General features: G+C 39.5%; 1 protein-coding gene across 1 annotated transcript in view; it reads right to left on the bottom strand.

Moving 5' to 3' along the window:
- Window positions 1–13,257: 13,257 nt before the first annotated feature.
- Window positions 13,258–20,807, bottom strand: part of LOC127000990 (beta-1,4-galactosyltransferase 3-like) — a 67,890-nt gene continuing 60,340 nt past the window's right edge. Inside the window, exons 2-6 of the mRNA XM_050865164.1 lie at window positions 19,839–19,990; window positions 17,766–17,847; window positions 16,331–16,514; window positions 14,769–14,999; window positions 13,258–13,428 (exon numbers count right to left, since the gene is read on the bottom strand). Coding sequence (XP_050721121.1) covers window positions 13,260–13,428; window positions 14,769–14,999; window positions 16,331–16,514; window positions 17,766–17,847; window positions 19,839–19,990 — 818 coding nt within the window. The 3' untranslated portion in view covers window positions 13,258–13,259. The remainder of the gene's footprint in view (window positions 13,429–14,768; window positions 15,000–16,330; window positions 16,515–17,765; window positions 17,848–19,838; window positions 19,991–20,807) is intronic.

Genomic DNA, 20,807 nt, shown 5'->3' with positions numbered 1-20,807 from the left:
TGTAAAGAATATAGGAAGGGGAGATGTGAGGGAGGGTGAGAGAGAAGAAGGGGAGGGAGGGGGATAGGGAAAGAGGAGGGAAAGAGGGGTAGGAAGGGAGGAAGGAAGGAGGGAAAGAGGGAGAGAGAGGGAGGAAGGAAAGGAAGGAAGGAAGGAGGGAAGGATGGAGGGAAGGAAGGAAGCTAGGAAAGAAAAGTGAGAGAAACAAGGAGAAAAAAAAGCAGAAGAAAAAAATCGTCCTGCAAATTAGGAAGAAAATATAACGAAGAAAAAATGAGTAAAAATAATCAGAAATAGTGTTTTTATTTTTGTGGTTGTGATGAAATTTAATACTTTTTTGTAGCAACTTGATTCTTAAATAACAACCCCTCCTCCTCCTCTCCTCCTTCCTTTCCTCCTCCTCCATCCTCTCTCTCTCTCTCTCTCTCTCTCTCTCCTCCATTGCTTCCTGACCCACCCTCCTCCTCCTCCTCCTCCTCCTCCTCCTCCTCCTTCACTTCCTCTTTCTTCTCTCTATCTCCACTCCTCCTCCTCCATTCCATTCTCCTCCTCCTTCTCCTCCTCCTCCACCTCCTTCACTTCCTCATTCTTCTCTCTATCTCCACTCCTCCTCCTCCATTCCATTCTCCTTTTTCTCCTCCTCCTCCTCCTCCTCCTCCTCCTCTCACCAAAAATATTTCATAATAACCAATCCGAATATTTTCTACACGCATCCGCTGAACCGCTTCCCATTTTCTTTCGCTTTTCCCACGTTTTCTACGCGTCCCCGTTTTCTCTAATGGCGTAATTTTAAAGGGCCGACTAATGCGTTTTGACCAGAGGAGCGAACTTTCCAGCTTCTAAAGACGGAAAGGTAAAGACTGAGAGAGAGAGAGAGAGAGAGAGAGAGAGAGAGAGAGAGAGAGAGAGAGAGAGAGAGAGAGAGAGAGAGAGAGAAAGATGAATGAAAAGAAAAAGAAGAAAAGAAGAAGGAGTTATATTGAATAAGAATAAAAATTGAATAAAAAAAAGATAATAGAGATTGTTAATATATATTCTTTCCTCGTCCGCCTTACAGAGAGAGAGAGAGAGAGAGAGAGAGAGAGAGAGAGAAAAGAGAAAAGAGAAAGAGAGAGTGAAGACAGGCAGAAGGAGAGAAAAGAGAGAGAGAGAGAGAGAGGAAAGAAGAGAGAAAAGAGAGAGAGAGAGAGAGAGAGAGAGAGAGAGAGAGAGAGAGAGAGAGAGAGAGAGAGAGAGAGAGAGAGAGAGAGAGAGAGAGAGAGAGAGAGAGAGAGAGAGAGAGAGAGAGAGAGAGAGAGAGAGAGAGAGAGAGAGAGAGAGAGAGAGAGAGATTTCTTCTACTAAATTATAAATAGAAAAAAAATACATCCATCTATTTTTTTCTCTTTCTTTTTCTTTCATCTCATACTCCCTCTCATTTAAGGTCTTCTTTACCCCTCCTCCTCCTCCTCCTCCTCCTCCTCTTCCTCTTCCTCCTCCTCCTCCTCCTCCCTGCTTTAACCCTCATTCATCATTTACTCAGGTAGGCGTTTTACATTCTTTAATTATCCTCTCATTTATTCACGTGTTCTTCCATTCATTTATTCTGGTGATTATTTATTTACTTTCCTGTTTGTTTGTTTTATTTGGTTTTGTTGTTTGTTAGGTAGAGAAGAGAAAAGAGGGAGGAATTTAAGATGAGAAAGGGAAGGGAAAAAAGGAAAAGGAGAGAGAGAGAGAGAGAGAGAGAGAGAGAGAGAGAGAGAGAGAGAGAGAGAGAGAGAGGTGGTTGAGGAGACGAGGTAAAGAAAAATAGGGTGAGGAGAAAGAAAAAAAGATAAAATTAAAAAGGGAAAAGAAGGGATAAAGAGGAAGAGTAGAGGAGAGGAGAGAGAACATAAGAAAATAAGAACGTAAGGAGTCTGCAAGAGGCCGGTTGGCCTATACAAGGCAGCTCCTGTACACTCAACCCCACCTTACCTCACCATCCATGGCTTTATCTAACCTCTTCTTGAATGAATCTATGGTATTGGCCCTCACAACATGGCTCCCAAGCCTGTTCCATTCATCTACCACTCTATTGGTGAACCAATTCTTGCCTATGTCTTTGTTGAATCTGAATTTGTCTAACTTAAAACCATTGCCACGCGTCCTACCTGGCTCTTTTACTATCAAAATCTTATTGACATCCCCTTTATTAAAGCCCTTCATCCATTTGTAGACTTCGATCAAGTCTCCTCGCAACCTTCGCCTTTCTAGAGAGTGTAGATTTAAATGCTTCAGCCTGCCTTCATAAGGCAAGTTTCTCACCCCCTGAATCATCTTCGTCATCCTCCTCTGTACAGATTCTAACATCTTGATATCCATTCTATAGTAGGGAGAGAGAGAGAGAGAGAGAGAGAGAGAGAGAGAGAGAGGTGTCGGGGGAATGTCGGTTGTCGGTCTAGAGTTGTCGGGAGGATGTCTTGCCCGACCGAGGGGGGGAAGGGGGAAGAGTAGTTGTCGGGGAGGGGAGGGTGGCGGGGGTCGAGACTGCCTTGTGTTGGTCTACCGTCCTCTGGCAGGCTTCCTCCTTATGTTTTTATGATTCGTTTCTTCTTCTTTTTTTCTTTTTCTTCTTTGTTTTCGTTTTCTTCTTTTTTCTTCTTTTTTCTTTATCTTCTTTGTTTTCGTTTTTTTTCTTCGTTTTTGTTTTCGTTTTCTTATTTTTTCTTCTTCGTTTTCGTTTTCTTCTTTATTTTCTTTGTTTTAGTTTTCTTCTTTGTCTTCTTCTTTATCTTCTTTGTTTTCTTTTTCTTCTTTTCTTTTTCGTTTTCGTTTTCTTATTTTTCTTCATCGTTTTAGTTTTCTTTTCTTCTTTGTTTACGTTTTCTTCTTTTTCTTCATCGTTTTCGTTTCCGTTTTCTTCTTCGTTTTCGTTTTCTTCTTTATCTTCTCCGTTTTCGTTTTCTTCTTTATTTTCTTTGTTTTAGTTTACTTCTTTTTCTTCCTCTTTGACTTCTTTGTTTTAGTTTTCTTCTTTTTCTTCCTCTTGTCTTCTTTGTTTTAGTTTTCTTCTTTTTCTTCCTCTTTGTCTTCTTTGTTTTAGTTTTTCTTCTTTTTCTTCCTCTTTGTCTTCTTTGTTTTAGTTTTCTTCTTTTTCTTCCTCTTTGTCTTCTTTGTTTTAGTTTTTTTCTTTTCCTTCGTTTTCGTTTACTTCTTCTTTATCTTATTTGTTTTACTTTTCTTTTTCTTTTTTATCTTCTTTGTTTTCGTTATCGTTTTCTTCTTTATCTTCTTCGTTTTCGTTTTCTTCTTTATCTTCTTTGTTTTAGTTTTCTTCTTTTTCTTCCTCTTTGTCTTCCTTGTTTTAGTTTTATTCTTTTCCTTCGTTTTCGTTTTCTTCTTCTTTATCTTCTTTGTTTTAGTTTTCTTTTTCTTCTTCTTCTTCTTCGTTTTCGTTTTCTTCTTTGTCTTCTTCGTTTTCGTTTTCTTTGTCTTCTTTGTTTTCGTTTTCTTCTTTTTCTTCTTCGTTTTCGTTTTCGTTTTCTTCTTCGTTTTCGTTTTCTTCTTTATCTTCTCTGTTTTCGTTTTTTCTTCCTTTTTCTTTGCTTGCGTTTTCTTCTTTATCTTCTTTGTTTTAGTTTTCTTTTTCTTCTTTATCTTCTCTGTTTTCGTTTTTTCTTCTTCTTTTTCTTTGCTTGCGTTTTCTTCTTCTTCTTCCTTTACTCCTCTTTATTTGCATCCATGATCTTATTCCTATTCATCGCTTTTTCCTTCTTATTCTCCTGTTTTTGTGTTCACCGATTTTCTTTTTTCTTCTCCTTCTGCCCCTTCGTTTTCTTCTGTTTTTGTTCTGTTATATATTTACAGTTGGCATTTTTCTTTCTTTTTAGCATTTTTTTTCATACTATTCTCTAACATTTTTTTCCTTTTAATATCCTTCCTTGTTAACAAAAATACCTCTCTAATTATCATTATTCCTCTTTATATCCTTCCTTTATTCAACATTTTTCCTGATACTTCGTTCTCTTCCATCTCTTGTCTAATCTTGCTTTCCACTCTTTCTTTTTTTCTTTATTCCAACTCTTATTTTTTTTTCGATTTTTTTATTTTTTTTATTCATGTTCCAAATCTCTAAAAATCATCTTCTTTTATCCATTTTTCTCTTGTTTATTGATTCACTGTTTCGTTTGCTTCATTTATCATTCTATTGCCAGTTCCCTGTTTCCTTTTTTTTTTTTCTTCCCATTCCAAATCTTTCCTCTTCTCTACTTTCACTTTTTTCTTGAACTTCTTTTTATCTTTTTTATTTGTTTGTGTCCATGATTCTTTTCTTCTTTCGTTCCTCCCTTCCTTGTTTATTTCCTTCCTTCTTTGCTTCAGTCTGTTCTTCATTTCTTTCATATAATCGTTGGTCAGTATTCGGTTTTTCATTCTTCCCGTTTTAAATCTTTTCCTGAAACTAAACAATCTTTTTCATTTTCTATATATTGATTCATTCTTTCTTTTGTTTCATTGAATATTCGTCCGCTAGTTTCCTGTTTCTTTTTTTTTTCTTTACTTTTTTTCCTTCCAAGTCTCGTTCTGAAACTTTCTTCGTTCCGTCGAGCAAAACAGTTTGACATAATCGTTCAATCAACTCTCTCTCTCTCTCTCTCTCTCTTTATGACCTTTTCACCTTTTTCGACCTTTAAATCTCTTTCTCTTCCTTTCTTTATTTCCTTATTTTTTCCTTTTTTTTCTTTTCTCGTAACTTTCACCTTCCCCATCTCTTTTCTTGTTGTTTTTGTTGTTGTTTTCTGAGTCTCGTTTTTTTCCATCTTTTCACGGTTTTAATATTTTCCTTAGTCATTCTTTTCCTTTCCCCTCTCTTTTTTTCTCTCTTTTCCTGACCTTTGCCGAGTGAATGGATGAGCGAAGAGGAAAGTAAAATAAAAAGAAGAAAAAGAAGAAAAAGAAGAAGAGGGAGGGGGTGAGGAAAAGTATTATTTGTGGATGAGCAGAGAAAGAAAAAAAGAGAAAAAGAATGAAAAGAAAGAAAGAGAAAGAGAGAGAAACTGACTTGACAGAATGACAGAAGAGAAGGAGAGGAAAAGTTTGGAGGAAGATGAGCAAGAAAACGAGAGATAAAAGGAAAGAGAGGGAGAAGAAAGGAAAGAGATACAGATGGAGAGAAGGAAAAAGAGGAAAGAGAAGGATTAAGATGACTGACGAAAACACAAAAGAAAAAAAAGAAGAAGGAATAAAAGAAAAAAGAAAGACAAGAAAAGAGAGATGAGGAAAAGAATGAAAGTTGAAAATACGAAATCGAAAAAGGTAAAAAGAAAGAATAGAAGAAAGAGGAACAAAAGATAAACGATGATAAGAAGGAAAGAAAGAATAGATTAAAAAGGAAGAAGGAATAAAAGAAAAAAAAAGAAAGAAAAGAAAAGAAAAAAGAATGAAAGTGGAGAATGCGAGATGGAAAAAGGAAAACAGAAAGAGTAGAAGAGAGAAGGAGTAACAAAAAATAAACGATGATAGGAAAGAAAGAAAGAATAAAGAAATAATAGATGAGGAGGAGAAGAAGTAAGGAAAACACGAAAGAGAAATATACAAAAAAAAACGAGAAAAAAGAAATACAGAATAGGGAAAGAAAGTAAGAGGAAATTGATTTGGAATAAGAAAAAAAGAAATAAGGAAAGAGTAGAAGGAAACAAATAAAAACAGGAATATGAGTAAAAATGAACATGAAAGTTAAAAAAAAAAAAGTAAAAGGGATTTGAAGTGAAGCGGAGAAAGAGAAAGGGAAAATAAAAAAATAAATAAATGAGAAGATGCATAAGAAGAATGTGAAAATGAACGAGAATGAGCATTGAGACAGGAGGAAAAGAAGAAAAGAAGAATATTGAAGATGAGCAGAGTAGAAAGAGAAAGACTAAAAGGAACGCGGAAGAGAAAAAAGAGAGGAAGAAAAGAAAGAAAAAGAAAAAAAAACGAAGAAAGGAGAAGAAAGAAAGAAAAAGACAAAGAAAAAACAAACAAACAAAGGAAAAGAGAAAGAAAGAAAAAGACAAAGAAAAAACAAACGAAGAAAGGAAAAGAGAAAGAAAGAAAAAGACAAAGAAAAAACAAACGAAGAAAGGAAGAGAGAAAGAAAGAAAAAGAGTAGAAGGGAAAGGTGAAGGAAGATGGGTAAGAAAATTAATTAGATGCAACAAGGAATTAAATATTATTGATTGAAGAAAAGAAAATTAGTGAGAAAAATACAGAGAAAAAATAACAATGGTGAAGACGATAATGATAATAAAGAAGAAAAATAAGAAGAAGAAGAAAAAGAAGAAGAAGAAGAAGAAGAAGAAGAAAAAGCAGAAGAAGAAGAAGAAGAAGAAGAAGAAGAAGAGGTGGAAATAGGAAAAGAAAAAAAACAAGAACAAGAACAAGAGAGAATTGGAAGAAGAAAAAGGAAAAAGATAAAGAAGAGAAATAAGAAAAATAAGAAGAAAAAAAACACTACCAACGGTTAAAAAAAAAATCAATACCAAAACAATACCAAAATAAAAACAACAAATAATAATAAAAATAAATAAAAACAAACAAAAAAATAACAACAATAATAACCCTAACCTTCAGTAATACAAGCGAGAGAGAGAGAGAGAGAGAGAGAGAGAGAGAGAGAGAGAGAGAGAGAGAGAGAGAGAGAGAGAGAGAGAGAGAGAGAGAGAGAGAGAGAGAGAGAGAGAGTCCATTCAAGCGCTTCTCTTCACCTGACTACCTGGGCGAAAGATAATTAAGACGCGCCCCCCCCCCTCCCCCCCATCCCCCCCAACCCCCCAGGCCACCTTGCTCACCTATCACACAGAACCCTTCCTTTTGAAACTGTATACGGCGCCTCTCCGATATTCATTTGTTTTTTTGTTGTTTTTTCTCTTTCACCTCTTGTTTTTTTTTCTCTCTCCTTCGTTTCTCTCCTCCTTCTATCGCTCTCGCTCTCTCCTCGTGTATGTGTGTGTGTGTGTGTGTGTAAAGACGGAAGTGGAGTGGAGTTCGATAAAGTAGAGGAAACAGAGGTAGTAGTAATAATGATAATGGGAGGAGGAATAAGAAGAAAAAAAAGGAGAATTAAGAGAAAAAGGAGAAATAATAAGAGAAACAGGAAGAGAAGGAAGCAAGAAAATTAGAAAGAGGAAACGGAGAACACGAAACTTGGAGAATAAGAAGGAAAAAGCGATGAATAAGAATAAGGTCATGAATACAGATAAAAAGGAGTAAAAGAAGAAGAAGAAAACGTTAACAAAGAAGGAGAACAAGAAGAAGAAGAAGAAGAAGAAGAGGAGGTAGAAGAAGAAGAAAAAGAAAAACGAAGAAAAGAATGCAAAGAAGAAAAAGAAGAAGAGGAGGAGGTAGAAGAAGAACAGAAGAGGAAGAAGAAAAAAGAAAAAAAAGAAAAGCGAAGAAAAAGAATGCAAAGAAGAAAAAGAAGAAGAGGAGGAGGTAGAAGAAAAAGAAGAAGAAAAGAAGAAAAGAGAGAAGAAAAAGAAAAAGAAGAAAAAACAAGAAAAAGAATGCAAAGAAGAAAAAGAAGAAGAAGAGGAGAAGGTAGAAGAAGAAGAAAAAAGGAACAAGAGGAAGAAGAAAAGAAAAAAACGAAAAAAAAGAACGCAAAGAAGAAAAACAAGAAGAAAAAATGAGGAAAAAAAATAAAAAAGAACGAGGAGGAGGAAGAGGAAGAAAAGGAGAAGAAAGAAAGCTACTGATAATGATAATAAATAAAAAATGTTTGACAAGATGAAAACAATAATAATAATAATAATAATAATAATAATAATAATAATAATAATAATAATACCAAATGACATAGAACCAAACTTAAGTAACTTCAACATTCCACATTGCAGTACATCCAGAGAGAGAGAGAGAGAGAGAGAGAGAGAGAGAGAGAGAGAGAGAGAGAGAGAGAGACTTGACACCGGCTCTGAGCGTTCCGTTTCAAATAATTTCGTCATTTGTATTTCAATTCGCAAAGTTAAAACATTTCCAACAATATTTCTCTTGCGAAGTTTTGGTAAACGTTAAAGTCTGTATTGTGTGTGTGTGTGTGTGTGTGTGTGTGTGTGTGTGTGTGTGATACACACACACACACACACACACACACACACACACACACACACACACACACACACACTAAAAAAATAAAAACAAACAAATAAAAATACAGGAAATAAAATATTGCCTGTGACAGAGAGAGAGAGAGAGAGAGAGAGAGAGAGAGATTAAGAAAAGTCGCAGAAACTGTAATATTTTGATATACATTGGAAATAACTCTCTCTCTCTCTCTTCTTTAACTTTGTCCTTTTCCTCTTCTATATCTCACTTCTCCTGTTCGTCGCCCTCCTCCTCCTCCTCCTCCTACTCCTCTTTCCCTTCCTCCTGTTTCTCCCTTTCGTTAATGAGTTAAGTTTTTTTCCTTTATTCCCTCCTTCCTTCCGCCTCTTCCTTCCTTCTTACCTCTTCTTCTTTTCTTCTTATCCCTTGTCTTCCTCCTCTCCTCTCTACTTCCCCTTCATCCCTTTCTTCTCTCTCTATTTTCTTCTCATTTGTATTCCTTACTTCTGTACTTCCATTTCATTCATTCATTCTTTTTTTCTTTATCTCACTTTCATTTCTTCTTTATTTCTCTATTTTCTTTTTCTCGTATTTTTTCCTTCCTTTGTATTTCCCTTTCATCCCCTTTTTTTTTCCTTTACGTCTTTCATTTTTTTTTCTTCCTATAATTCTCTTTTATTCCTCTATTATTTATTTTCTTCCTTCCCTTTACATGACTTTTATTCTGTTATTTTCTTATTTGTTTCCCTTCTTTTCTTCTGCTTCCTTATGTTTCCATATTTTGTTCTTTTCTTTCTTTCTCCTTAATCTCTGTATATTTTTTTTTTGTTTGTGTATTTTTATTATTTTTCTTATTCAATTCTGCTATTTTTTCTTTCTTCCATTCATTTCTTCTCTCTCCTTTTTCTTTTTCCCCTTCCTTTCCTCTCTTTTCTGCCTGTTCTCTTTTCATTTTCTTCCTCCTTTCCCTTCCTCTTTTTTTTTCTCTTCCTCCTCTTTCTCTCCTCTCTCCTTTTCTTCCTCCTGTTTTCTTTTATTTTTCTTCTTCCTTTCTCTTCCTCTTTTTTTCTCTTCTTCCTCTTTCTTTCCTCTCCTTTCTTTCCTCCCTCTCCTTTCCTCTCTTTTCTTTCTGTTCTCTTTTCTTTTTTTCCTCCTTTCCATTCTTCTCTTTCTTTCCTCTCTCCTTTTCTTTTCTCCCCTTCCTTTCCTCTTTTCTTTCTGTTCTCTTTTTTTTCTTCTTCCTTTCCCTTCCTCTTTTTTTTCTCTTCCTCCTCTTTCTTTCCTCTCTCTTTTTTCTTCCTTTCCTTTCCTCTCTTTTCTTTCTATTTTCTTTTCTTATTCTTTTTTCCTTTCCCTTCCTCTTTTAGCTCTTTTTCCTCTTTCTTTCCTCCCCTTCCTTTCCTCTTTTCTTCTTATTCTTTCTTTTCTTTTCATTCCTCTTTTCTTTTCCTCTTCTTTCCTTTCTCCTTCTTCTTCCTTCTTTCCTCTTCTTCCTTCCTTTCATTCCTCTTTTTCTTTTTCTCCTCTTTCTTTCCTTTCTCCTTTTCTTCTTCCTCCTTTCCCTTCTTCTTCTCTTCTTCCTCCTTTCTTTCTTCCTTTCCTCTCCTCTTTTCTATTTTTTCTACCATACGAGAGAGAGAGAGAGAGAGCCGTGTGTATCTTTCAAATAAATCTTGGCCTGACTTTTGAACTTTCGGAGAACCAAAAAAAAAAAAAAAAAAGAAAAAGAAAACAAAGGCAATCCAATACCAAGCCAATATTTTTTTTTCTAAAGTTACCCGAAGAAAAGAAAATGGATCGGCGAAGAAAACGGGAATATTGTCTTCGTTTATTTTATTTGTTTTGATTTTTATGCGATTTTATTTATTCTTTACTGTATGATTTTGTTTTATTTGTGTTTTTTTATTTCTTTTCTTATTCTTTTCTTGTTTATTTTACTGTTTTTTCATCTTTTCTTTGGAGGGTCTGTATTTTTTTTTATTTTTCTTCCTCTTCCTTTTCCTCTTCCTCTTTTCCTCTTGCCTTTCCTCTTCCTCTTTTTTTTTCTTTCTCCTTTCTTTCTTCTTTGTTTGCTTCTTCCTTTTATCCTTTATCCCTTTCATCCTTGTCTTTACCTTCCTCTCCTTTATAACATTCTTCCTTCCTTCCTTCCTTCCTTCCTTCCTTCCTTTCTTCCTTCCTTTTCCTTCTTCTCTCTCTCTCTCTCTCTCTCTCTCTCTCTCTCTCTCTCTCTCAACAGAAAAAAAAAGCGAGGAAGCATAAAGATTCACCCCCTCTTCTTCCTCCTCCTCCTCTTCCTCTTCCTCCTGGGGGGCGTGGCGGGCGTGTCTGTGTCCTGAGGGGGGGGCGGCGTCCCCTTTACGACAGACTGAGTGGATTGTCTTCTTCAGGAGGAGGAGGAGAAGGAGGAGGAAGAAGAAGAGGAGGAGGAAGAAGAATTGTGGTTTTAGTGGAAGTTTTATGCTGGTGGTGGTGGTGATGGTGGAGGTGATGGTGGTAGTGGTGGTGATGGTGGTGGTGGTGGTGGCGGTGGTGGTGGTGGTGATGGTGGTGGTGGTGGTGGTGGTGATGGTGGTGGAAGGTGGAAAAGGTGAAGGTGGAAGAAAGAAGGAAAAGGAAGGAAAGAAGGAAGGAAGGAAAAAGAAGGAAAAAGGGAAGGAAAGAAAAAGGGAAAAGGAAAGGAAAAGAAGGAAAGAAGGAAAAAGGGAAGGAAAGAAGGAAAAAGGGGAAGGAAAGAAGGAAAAGGGGAAGGAAAGAAGGAAAAAGGGAAGGAAAGAAGGAAAAGGGGAAGGAAAGAAGGAAAAAGGGGAAGGAAAGAAGGAAAAAGGGAAGGAAAGAAGGAAAAAGGGGAAGGAAAGAAGGAAAAAGGGAAGGAAAGAAGGAAAAGGGGAAGGAAAGAAGGAAAAGGGGAAGGAAAGAAGGAAAAGGGGAAGGAAAGAAGGAAAAGGGGAAGGAAAGAAGGAAAAGGGGAAGGAAAGAAGGAAAAGGGGAAGGAAAGAAGGAAAAAGGGAAGAAAAGAAGGAAAAAGGGAAGAAAAGAAGGAAAAAGAGAAGGAAAGAAGGAAATACACCACAGGGAGGGAAGGAGGGAAGGGGGACTGCTCAAAAGTGAAGATTATAAGCAAGGAAAAAAATGGGAGTGTAAGAAGACAGTAATGGCTTTAAAATTAGCATAGGAATAAGAAAGAAAATAGAAAAAGAAGTAAAAGGAGGAGGAGGAGGAAAAAGGTGAAGAAGAAAGTTTATACGAATTTAACCAGAAGAGAACAGGAAGAAATAGAAGATAATAAAAGGAAGATGAAAAATGATAATAAGATAAAACAAGAAGAAGAACAAGAAGAAGGTGAAGAAGAATAAAAACAACAACAACAACAACAACAACAAAAAGGGGAAGAAGAAAAGTGAGGATGAAATAATAGAAGATAAGAAAAGGAAGATGAATAAAAATGAAAAATTATAATAAGATAAAAGAAGAAGCAGAAGAAGAAGAAGAAGAAGAAAAACACGGAAGAGAAAACGAAGAAAGAACAAGACGAAGAAGAAAAACAAAAGTACGAATAAAATAATTGAAGAAAAAACTAGAATGAAAAAAGAAAGAAAAAGAGAAAGAACGAAAGAACAAGACACACACACACACACACACACACACACACACACACACACACACACACACACACACACACACACACACACACACACACACACACACATGCCGGGGGTAATTTTCACTCATGTCATTAAGCAAAGTTACACTATTTTTTTTTCTCTTTCTTCATTAGACATCATGATTAACTTTTGTGTAATTACGTTTATTTATTCTCTTCCTTTACTTTACGAATGGAGGAGGGGGAGGAGGAGGAGGAGGAGGAGGAGGAGGAGGAGAAAAAATGTCTAGTTTAAAAGTTAATGATTTTCGATTTTTTAGGTTTGACAGAGAGAGAGAGAGAGAGAGAGAGAGAGAGAGAGAGAGAGAGAGAGAGAGAGAGAGAGAGAGAGAGAGAGAGAGAGAGAGAGCAATGACCGGAAGTTGGTAATCCTGATATACTCCTCCTCCTCCTCCTCCTCCTCCTCCTCTTCCTCCTCCTCCTCCAATCTTCTTCCCTTACGTATCTCCTCATACATACTTCACGTCCCTTCCTCTTCCTCCTCCTCCTGCCTCTCCTCCTCCTCCTCCTCCTCCTCCTCCTCGGCCAAGCGGTAATGGGGATATACATTACTAAAAGGAAGATAAAGGAGGAAAAGAAGTGCGTTTTTCTTCTTCTTTTCTTCTTTTCCCTTGATCTTTTGTATATCAGAGAGACTTGTAATGTGTGTGTGTGTGTGTGTGTGTGTGTGTGTGTGTGTGTGTAACTTATTCGCATTGAAGGTTTAAATGGCCTAGCGTTCTAATTATTTCTTATTTATTTATCTTTTCATTTTTTTATTAATTTATTTATTATTTTGCTCATTTCTGTATTTATATATGTATAATGTGAGTAGTGATAGGAAGGGAAACAGAGATAAAAGTAGGAGGAGAAAAAGAAGCAGAGATAAGATAGGCCAACAGACAGACAGACACACAGACAGACAGAGAGACAGACAGACAGAGAAGCAGACAGACAGAAAGACAGAGAGGCAGACAGACAGACAGACAGAGAGACAGACAGACAGAGAGACAGACAGACAAAGACAGAGAGGCAGACAGACAGACAGACAGAGAGACGGACAGACAGACAGACATGGAAATGGAGAAATAGAAAAAGACAGAAAGTAGAAGGGAAAAAAATATGAATTAAGATGAATAATAATAAGAAAATAGGAGAAGGAGACGAAGAAGAAGAAGAAACAGAAAGAAAAAGAAGAAAAGAGAGAAAAAGAAAAAAAATAGCAGAAAGGAGAAAAAATAAACAGACAGAGACAGACAGAAAAAAAGGCAAACAAACAAACAAACAAACAAACTTAAACAAACGAGCCAGAAAATACCAAACAAACAAACAAACAAGAAAAAAAACAATAAAACAACGGCGAGGAATAACTAAAATATATTTCCTAATCACTAACAAACAAAGAACAGACAAAAAAACACAAACAAAAACAAACAAACAAATAAATAAGCACACACACACACACACACACACACACACACACACACACACACACACACACACACACACACACACACACACACACACACACACACACACACGCCATCAATACCCTCCTTCCTCCTCCTCATCATCTCCCACCCTTGCTCTTGTTCTTCCCCGCCGGAGCCACACTGGTCCCTATATCGGCCAGTATGTGTGTGTACAGCGGCCGCCTCTGCGTCTTCATGATCGTGTAGTTGAGGTTGCTGAGCCCGTCTTGTACGTATCGACCCGTGTTCCGTTCCAGCACCTTGTACCTGCGTGGGGAAAGGTTGATTAAAGGGGGCGATAGGTGCGGACAGGTGTGTGTGTTGATGCTGGGAAAGATGGGATGTGTGTGAGAGAGAGAGAGAGAGAGAGAGAGAGAGAGAGCTCTCTCTCTCTCTCTCTCTCTCAAGCTTCGTTTAATATTCTCTTTGCCTCTTAAAACCCTCTCCCTCTCTCTCCTTCTCTCCCTCCCACACTTCTCCTCCTCCTCCTCCTCCTCCTCCTCATCCTCCTCCTCCTCCTCCGCCATTTATATTTCCCATCGTCAAAGCCAAACATTCCTCCACATCCTCTCCTCCACCTCCTCCTCCTCCTCCTCCTCTCATTCCTTCCTTCCTTCCTTTCTTTCTTCCTTGCTTCCTTCCTTTTCGTATATTCCTAATTTTATTTTTTTGTTTTCCTCCTTTCCTCCCACAAATCATTTTTCTACCTGTTTTCATTAATTAATTTTCTACCTGTCCATCTTTATCATCCTCCCTTACGCTTTTTCCTTCCTCCCCTTCCGTGGTTTTCCCTTCCTTCACTTCCCTTCCCTTCCATTCCTTTCCGTTTCCCTTCCATGTTTTCCCTTCCCCTCTCTTCCATTTCCTTATGATTCCTTTCCATTTTTTTCAGTTCTCTTTTCTTCTATTTCTCTCGTTTCTTCTCTATTTATTTTTCTACCATATTTTTTTCCCTATTCCCTTTCCGTTTCCTTCCCATGTTTTCCCTTCCCCTCTCTTCCATTTCCTTATTATATGTTTCCATTCCATTTCTTCAGTTCTCTTTTCTTCTATTTCTCTCGTTTCTTCTCTATTTTTTTCTCTACCATATTTTTTTTCTCTCTACTCTCTTTCTGTACTTTCCTTTACTTTCCTTACTTTCTTCCTTTCTTTCCTCTACTAGTCCATTCCTTTTTCCTATTCTCTTTTTCTTCTTTCAGTAAATCATCTCTTCATTCATTTCTTCATTCTATTTCTCTACCATTTTTTTCTCTCTACTACCTTTCTGTATTTTCCTTTACTTTCCTTACTTTCTTCCTTTCTTTCCTCTACTAGCCCAGTCCTCCTTCCTTCTTTCCTTCTTTCTTTTTCTTTTTTCGGTAACTCATCTCTTCATTCATTCACTCATAAGCACTCATTTTTTCTCTTTTCTTTCCCTTCTTCCTACCTTTCTTAATGTCCTCCTTTCTTTCTTACTCCCACCATCTCCCTCACCTCCTTTCTCTCCCCCATACACCCCTTTCACCCCAATCCGCTTCACCCCAATCACCTTCCCTTCACCCCTCTTCTCTTTCACTCCCACACTCCCCCTCTTCCTTACTCCACTCCTCTCCCGCTACTCGGCTCACCTCTCCGGGTTGATGGTCTGCGGCTTGTGGGTGATCATCTTGTAGGAGGCAAAGTGAGCCGGGTAGCGCCACACTGACATATCGGTGAGCCTTATCCGCCGCCACATGTCATCATCCTCGCCCCCCCAGCCCCAATAGGCGTTGCTCCAGCCGTTGACCCTCCTAAGGTGCCCCTCCGTCATCAGGCACGCCCCGCCGAAGTACTTGTCGTAGGGCATGTGGTGGGCGGACCTGGGGAGGGTTGGGAGATGTGAGAGTGAAAGGGGGAAGGATGTGCAAGTGAGAGAGGTTAGGCTAGGTTAGGTTAGGTTAGGAGAGGAGAGAAAATAAGGGTTACTAGGAGTGGGTTAGGTTAGGTTAGGTTAGGAGAGGAGAGAGAATAGGGGTTACTAGGAGTAGGTTAGGTTAGGTTAGGTTTGGAGAGGAGAGAGAATAGGGGTTGCTAGGGGTAGGTTAGGTTAGGTTAGGTTAGGTTAGGTTAGGTTAGGTTAGGTTAGGTTTGGAGAGGAGAGAGAATAGGGGTTGCTAGGAGTAGGTTAGGTTAGGTTAGGAGAGGAGAGGGAATAGGGGTTGTTAGGAGTAGGTTAGGTTAGGTTAGGAAAGGAAGAGTAAAAGGGTGAAGATTGGGTGAGTTGCAAGGGTGAGGAAGTGGATCAGTATGGGAAAAGGAAAGTGGAGGAGTGGGAGGGCGAGTTCGTGGAAGGAGTGGAGTGTTGGCTGGGTTGTAAAAAAAAAAAAAAAAAAAAAAAAGATTAATCGGGCTCTCATAAGTGTTTTTTCCCTTTTATGGTACAGAAGCTTTGTCAGGCTACCACCAGGGTCATAAAACTACACCTGGAAATGCCCACAACTCCTACGAAAGTCCCCCAAATGGTTAAGATTAGAAGGTATCATATAGGATTTTTGGGGGGGTACCAGACGGCGGTGGGGGTGTAGGTCATAGTTTGAAGAGGGTAAGAATAAGGGTACCGTCACCATCTTGCTTTTCACTCTCCTCTTCTCCTCCTTTTACGACTCAAATATCTACTTCTTCCTTTTCTTTGTCAGTCTTCCTTCGCCCTCAAATATATACTTTCTCTTCCTCCTCTTGTTTCCATTCTTCTACATATACTTCATCATAGCGTCACCATCTTGCTTTTCACTCTCCTCTTCTCCTCCTTCTACGACTTAAATATCTACTTCTTCCTTTTCTTTGTCAGTCTTCCTTCGCCCTCAAATATATACTCTCTCTTCCTCCTCTTGTTTCCATTCTTCTACAGTTACTTCATCATAGCGTCACCATCTTGCTTTTCACTCTCCCCTTCTCCTCCTTTTACGACTCAAATATCTACTTTCTTCCTTTTCTTTGTCACTCTTCCTTCATTCCTCATCATAATATCTCTTCCTCCTCTTGTTTCCATCCTTCTACTCTTCTCTTCCTTCCTCTTCATTCTCCCCGCTCTTCGCTTCTCCTTCCGGTACCCAGTCAAACACGTGCTCCTCCTCATCCTTGTGGTTTTAACTCCTCTCAACTTCCGCTTCTCACCCAAACACCTCCTCCTCCTCCTCCTCCTCCTACTCACTTGTAATTGTGGCTGGAGGGGCTGACGGCGAGGTGGCGGGGCTGTGGCGAGCAGTGGTAGAGGTGGTAATCGTTGAGTGGCAGCATGTCGATGTCGTGAAAGGCGTAGCAGTCCCATGGGCCCTCCTGACGCGCCTTCAGGAACCCCACGTTGAGCAGGCGGGCCCGGTTGAAGAGATCGGTGCCTGGAAGAGTGGAAGAGAGGCAGGGAAGGAGAGTGAGAATAGGGATTGTTTGGGGTGGGGTTGTTGTGTAGTGAGGTTAGGTTAGGTTGGTTTGGTTTGAATTTGGTTTAGTTTACGTAAAGTTTGGTAGGTTTGGTTTGGTTCAGAAGAGTGAGTGAAAGAGAAAAATAGGGGTTGGTTTGGCTTGTTATGGAGGTTTGGTTTCGTTAGGTTAGTTTTGGGGTTAGTTGGGGTTGTTATATAGTGAGGTTAGGTTAGGTTGGTTTGAATTTGGCTTGGTTTACTTTAAGTTTGGTAGGTTTGGTTTGGTTCAGATGGGGTTCAGAAGAGTGAGTGAAAGAGAAAAATAGGGGTTGGTTTGGCTTGTTATGGAGGTTTGGTTTCGTTAGGTTAGTTTTGGGGTTAGTTGGGGTTGTTATATAGTGAGGTTAGGTTAGGTTAGGTTAGGTTGGTTTGAATTTGGTTTGGCTTACTTTAAGTTTGGTAGGTTTGGCTTGGTTCAGGTGGGGTTCAGGAGAGTGAGTGAAAGAGAAAAAAGGGGTTGATTTGGCTTGTTATGGAGGTTTGGATACGTTGGGTTAGGTTCGGTTGGTTTGGTCTGGTTGAGCCTGAGAGGAGAGAGAATAGAGGTGGCTTGGGCTTTTGGCGAGGGTTGATTTAGGTTGGTTTGGTATAGACTAATTGTAGGTTTTGTTAGGTTAGATTAGGCTGAGAGGAGAGAGAAAGGGATTGGCTTAGAGTAGAGGATTGCCTCAGTCACCCCTATACAAATAAAATAAAGGCAAAGAGATGCTAGAAGAGTCACCCACACAAAGCAATAGAAAACCAAAGAGACCCAATAGAAAACGATCAAGTAAATGAGTAACCACACTAAGTTTCCCTCCCTAAGAGAAGCCCGGGCAATGTCAGGTATACCAGTTCTTTGATGTTCTTCCTTATTCACCTTTTCTCTCTCCTTTGTGTTTCTTCCTTTTCTTTTTCTCTGTGTTTCTTCTTTTCTCCTTTTTCTTCTGCCTATCTCTTTCTCGTCTTTAACTTTTCACCTCATCTTTTATTTTCTAGTTTTCTCTCTAACTTCTGGACTTCTGGATGTAAAATACCCAGATGAGAACGTCAGGAATAATGTAGAGGAAGTGGAAAGGGAGAAATGGAAGAAAGTTAAAGTAAAAAGAAAGAAAGCAAGCAAGGGAGTAGATATTGATGACGTAAAGACAAGTAAACAAAACATTTATACAATTTTCTTTGACTCACCGGCTTGCTCAACGATGTATATGGAATAGTTGAGCTGCTGGCGCTGGAGGAAGGGGTGCATGTGGTTGAGGAACGCACCCAGCTGTGAAATGAATAGTATAAGTAGCGGAAAGTACAAGGAATAGAATGGGAGGGAATGAAGGAGAGGGAGAAGGAGGGAGGAAGGAAAGAGTGGGGGCTGGGAAGGAAGTGTGAAGAGGAAAGAGAAAAGGAAGATGAAGGGGAATCATCAACACATATTTTTTTCTTTTCTCCATATCTGTCTATTCTCTTAATTAATTAATAGAGTCTGGCACAAGTCTTTGCTTTCTAAACTGCCCTCTTTCGGATTCTATCCCTCTCTTTGTTCCTTTATCTCCAGTTTCCTTTCCGGTCGTTCTATCTCTGCGGTGGTAGACGGTCACTGTTCTTCTCATAAACCTACCAACGGTGGCGTTCCACAGGGCTCTGTCCTATCACCCACTCTCTTCCTGTTATTCATCAATGATCTTTCCATAACAAACTGTCCTGTCCACTTATACGCCGATGACTCCACTCTGCATTATTCAACTTCTTTCAATAGGAGACCCCCTCAACAGGAATTACAAGACTCCGGACTGGAGGCTGCAGAACGCTTAACCTCAGACCTTGCTATCATTTCCGATTGTGTCCTTCATTGCCTCAAAAACCCAGTTTCTCCACCTATCAACTTGACACAATCTTCCAAACACCTATCCCCTATTCATTGACAACACTCAGCTGTCACCTTCTTCAACACTAAATATCCTCGGTCTATCCTTAGCTCAAAATCTCGACTGGAAACTTCACATCTCCTCTGTTACTAAATCAGCTTCCTCGAGGTTGGGCGTTCTGTATCGTCTCCGCCAGTTCTCCCCCACACAGATGCTTTCCATATACAGGGGCCTTGTCCGCCCTCGTATGGAGTATGGATCTCACGTGTGGGGGGCAAGGCTCTTCGTCTCATCAGCTCTCCTCCTCTTACTGACAGCCATCTACCTCTTAAATTCCGCCGCCATGTTGCTTCTCTTTCTATCTTCTATCGATATTTTCATGCTGACTGCTCTTCTGAACTTGCTAACTGCATGCCTCCCCCCCTCCCGCGGCCCCGCTGCACACGACTTTCTACTCATGCTCATCCCTATACTGTCCAAACCCCTTATGCAAGAGTTAACCAGAATTTCCATTCTTTCATCCCCTTCACTGGTAAACTCTGAAACAGTCTTCCTTCGTCTGTATTTCCTCCTGCCTATGACTTGGCCTCTTTCAAGAAGAGTGTATCAAGACACCTCTCCACCCGAAATTGACCTCTCTTTTGAGTACTCTTTACTTTTTTACTTTTGTGGAGCGGCGAGTAGCGGGCTTTTTTTTTGTACCCTTTTTGTTGCCGTTGAGCCGCATCCTTTGAAGAAAAAAAAAATCTCACGAAATACCTAAAAAAATGTACCTCACCGCTGGCGGAATGAGTGCTATATAATGACCATCAGGTTGACGTGTTAAATTAAGCCATAGAGAGAGTTTTATGGATATGCGCGCACCAACATGACACAGATTGCAGATGAAAGGTGGAAATTACAGGAAAATTCGCCGTTATCAAAGTTATCAAGAGCAAAAAGTGGAGATCTAAAGATAATAAGCAGGGAAGTAGTAATTCAACCACCATCACGCACGCACGCACACACACACGCAAGAGTACTCATGCACGCAGTCACACACACACACTAAAAAAAAATGCTTAGAACATTTTTATAGGAGGAAGAAAATATGCGATTGAGAAGAGGAAAATGAGGGAAAAGGGAGAGATAGACAGACCTAACAAAGAAAGAGGAAGGGAAGGAAAGAAGAAGGAAGAGAAGGAAGGATAAACAGAGAGAGAGACTGGGAAGGAAGGAAGATAAAGAAGGAAAAGCAGAGAAAACTGTAAAATATGATAAAAAAATAACAAAAAAACATGACATTAGGACAAACGACTAAGAAAAGAAAATATGAAAGAGCAAACACACACATTTTCTTCACCCCCAATCCCACCCCCCTTACAAACCCCCATCTCCCAACCCCCCACCCACCTGTACTTACCTGTTCAGCTCTGTCGCGGTAGGGCACAATAACAGCCACCCTCCACCTCGCCTCGCAGGACATAGGCGCCCAGAAGCCCCCCTCCTCAACCCCCTTCAACCTCCTCTCCGCTTCCTCAACTGTCACCATCTCCTCCACCACAAGCCGCCCGACTGAGGGAGAGAGGGAGGTGGAAGAGGAAGGGGAGGAAGGGAAGAGTGGGGAAGTGGGAGGGCAGAGGAGGAGGGAAAAAGAGAGGAGAAAAATGGGAGGAAGGAAAGTGGGGAAACGAGGAAGAAAGGAGGAATGAGGGGAAAAGGAAGATATGGAAAAGAGAAAAGAGGGAGAAAGATAAGAGGAGAAATGAGGGAGAAGAGGAAGAGATGGAGAGGGGAAAAGAGAGGAATATGAGAAGAAGAAAGAAAAGAGAGGGTGAAAGACAAGAGTGAGGAATGAGAGAGAGAAAGAAAGTGGAGAATTGAGGGAGAAAGAGAAGGGAAAAGAGAGGGAGGAGAACGAGAATTGAAGAATGAGGGAGAAAAGGAGGTAAGGGAGTGAAGGGCAGGAAAGGGAAGTGGAGGAATAAGGGAGAAAGAGAAGTGGGAGAGGGAGAAAAGAGTGGAAGGAGGGGAAAGAGAAGAGTAGTTAAAATGGATAGAAAAAATAAAGAAGGAAAGGAAATAGGGAATATAGAAGAGGAAAGAAGGGGAAAAGGGAGAGAGAAGGAAAGGACAAAGGAAGAAAAATGGAAAAAAAAGGAAATAATAAACAGGAAGAGAAGGAATAAAGAGAGAGGGAAAGGAGATAAACAGAGAGAGAGAGAGAGAGAGAGAGAGAGAGAGAGAGAGAGAGAGAGAGAGAGAGAGAGAGAGAGAGAGAGAGAGAGAGAGAGAGAGAGAGAGAGAGAGAGAGAGAGAGAGAGAGAGAGAGAGAGAGAGAGAGAGAGAGAGAGAGAGAGAGAGAGAGAGAGAGAGAGAGAGAGAGAGAGAG

Source organism: Eriocheir sinensis, chromosome 19 (genome assembly GCF_024679095.1).
Source record: "Eriocheir sinensis breed Jianghai 21 chromosome 19, ASM2467909v1, whole genome shotgun sequence".
Classification (NCBI taxonomy): Eukaryota; Metazoa; Arthropoda; class Malacostraca; order Decapoda; family Varunidae; genus Eriocheir; species Eriocheir sinensis.
The sequence above is the reverse complement of the archived record's forward strand: the minus strand, read 5'-3'. Positions and strand labels throughout refer to the sequence as shown.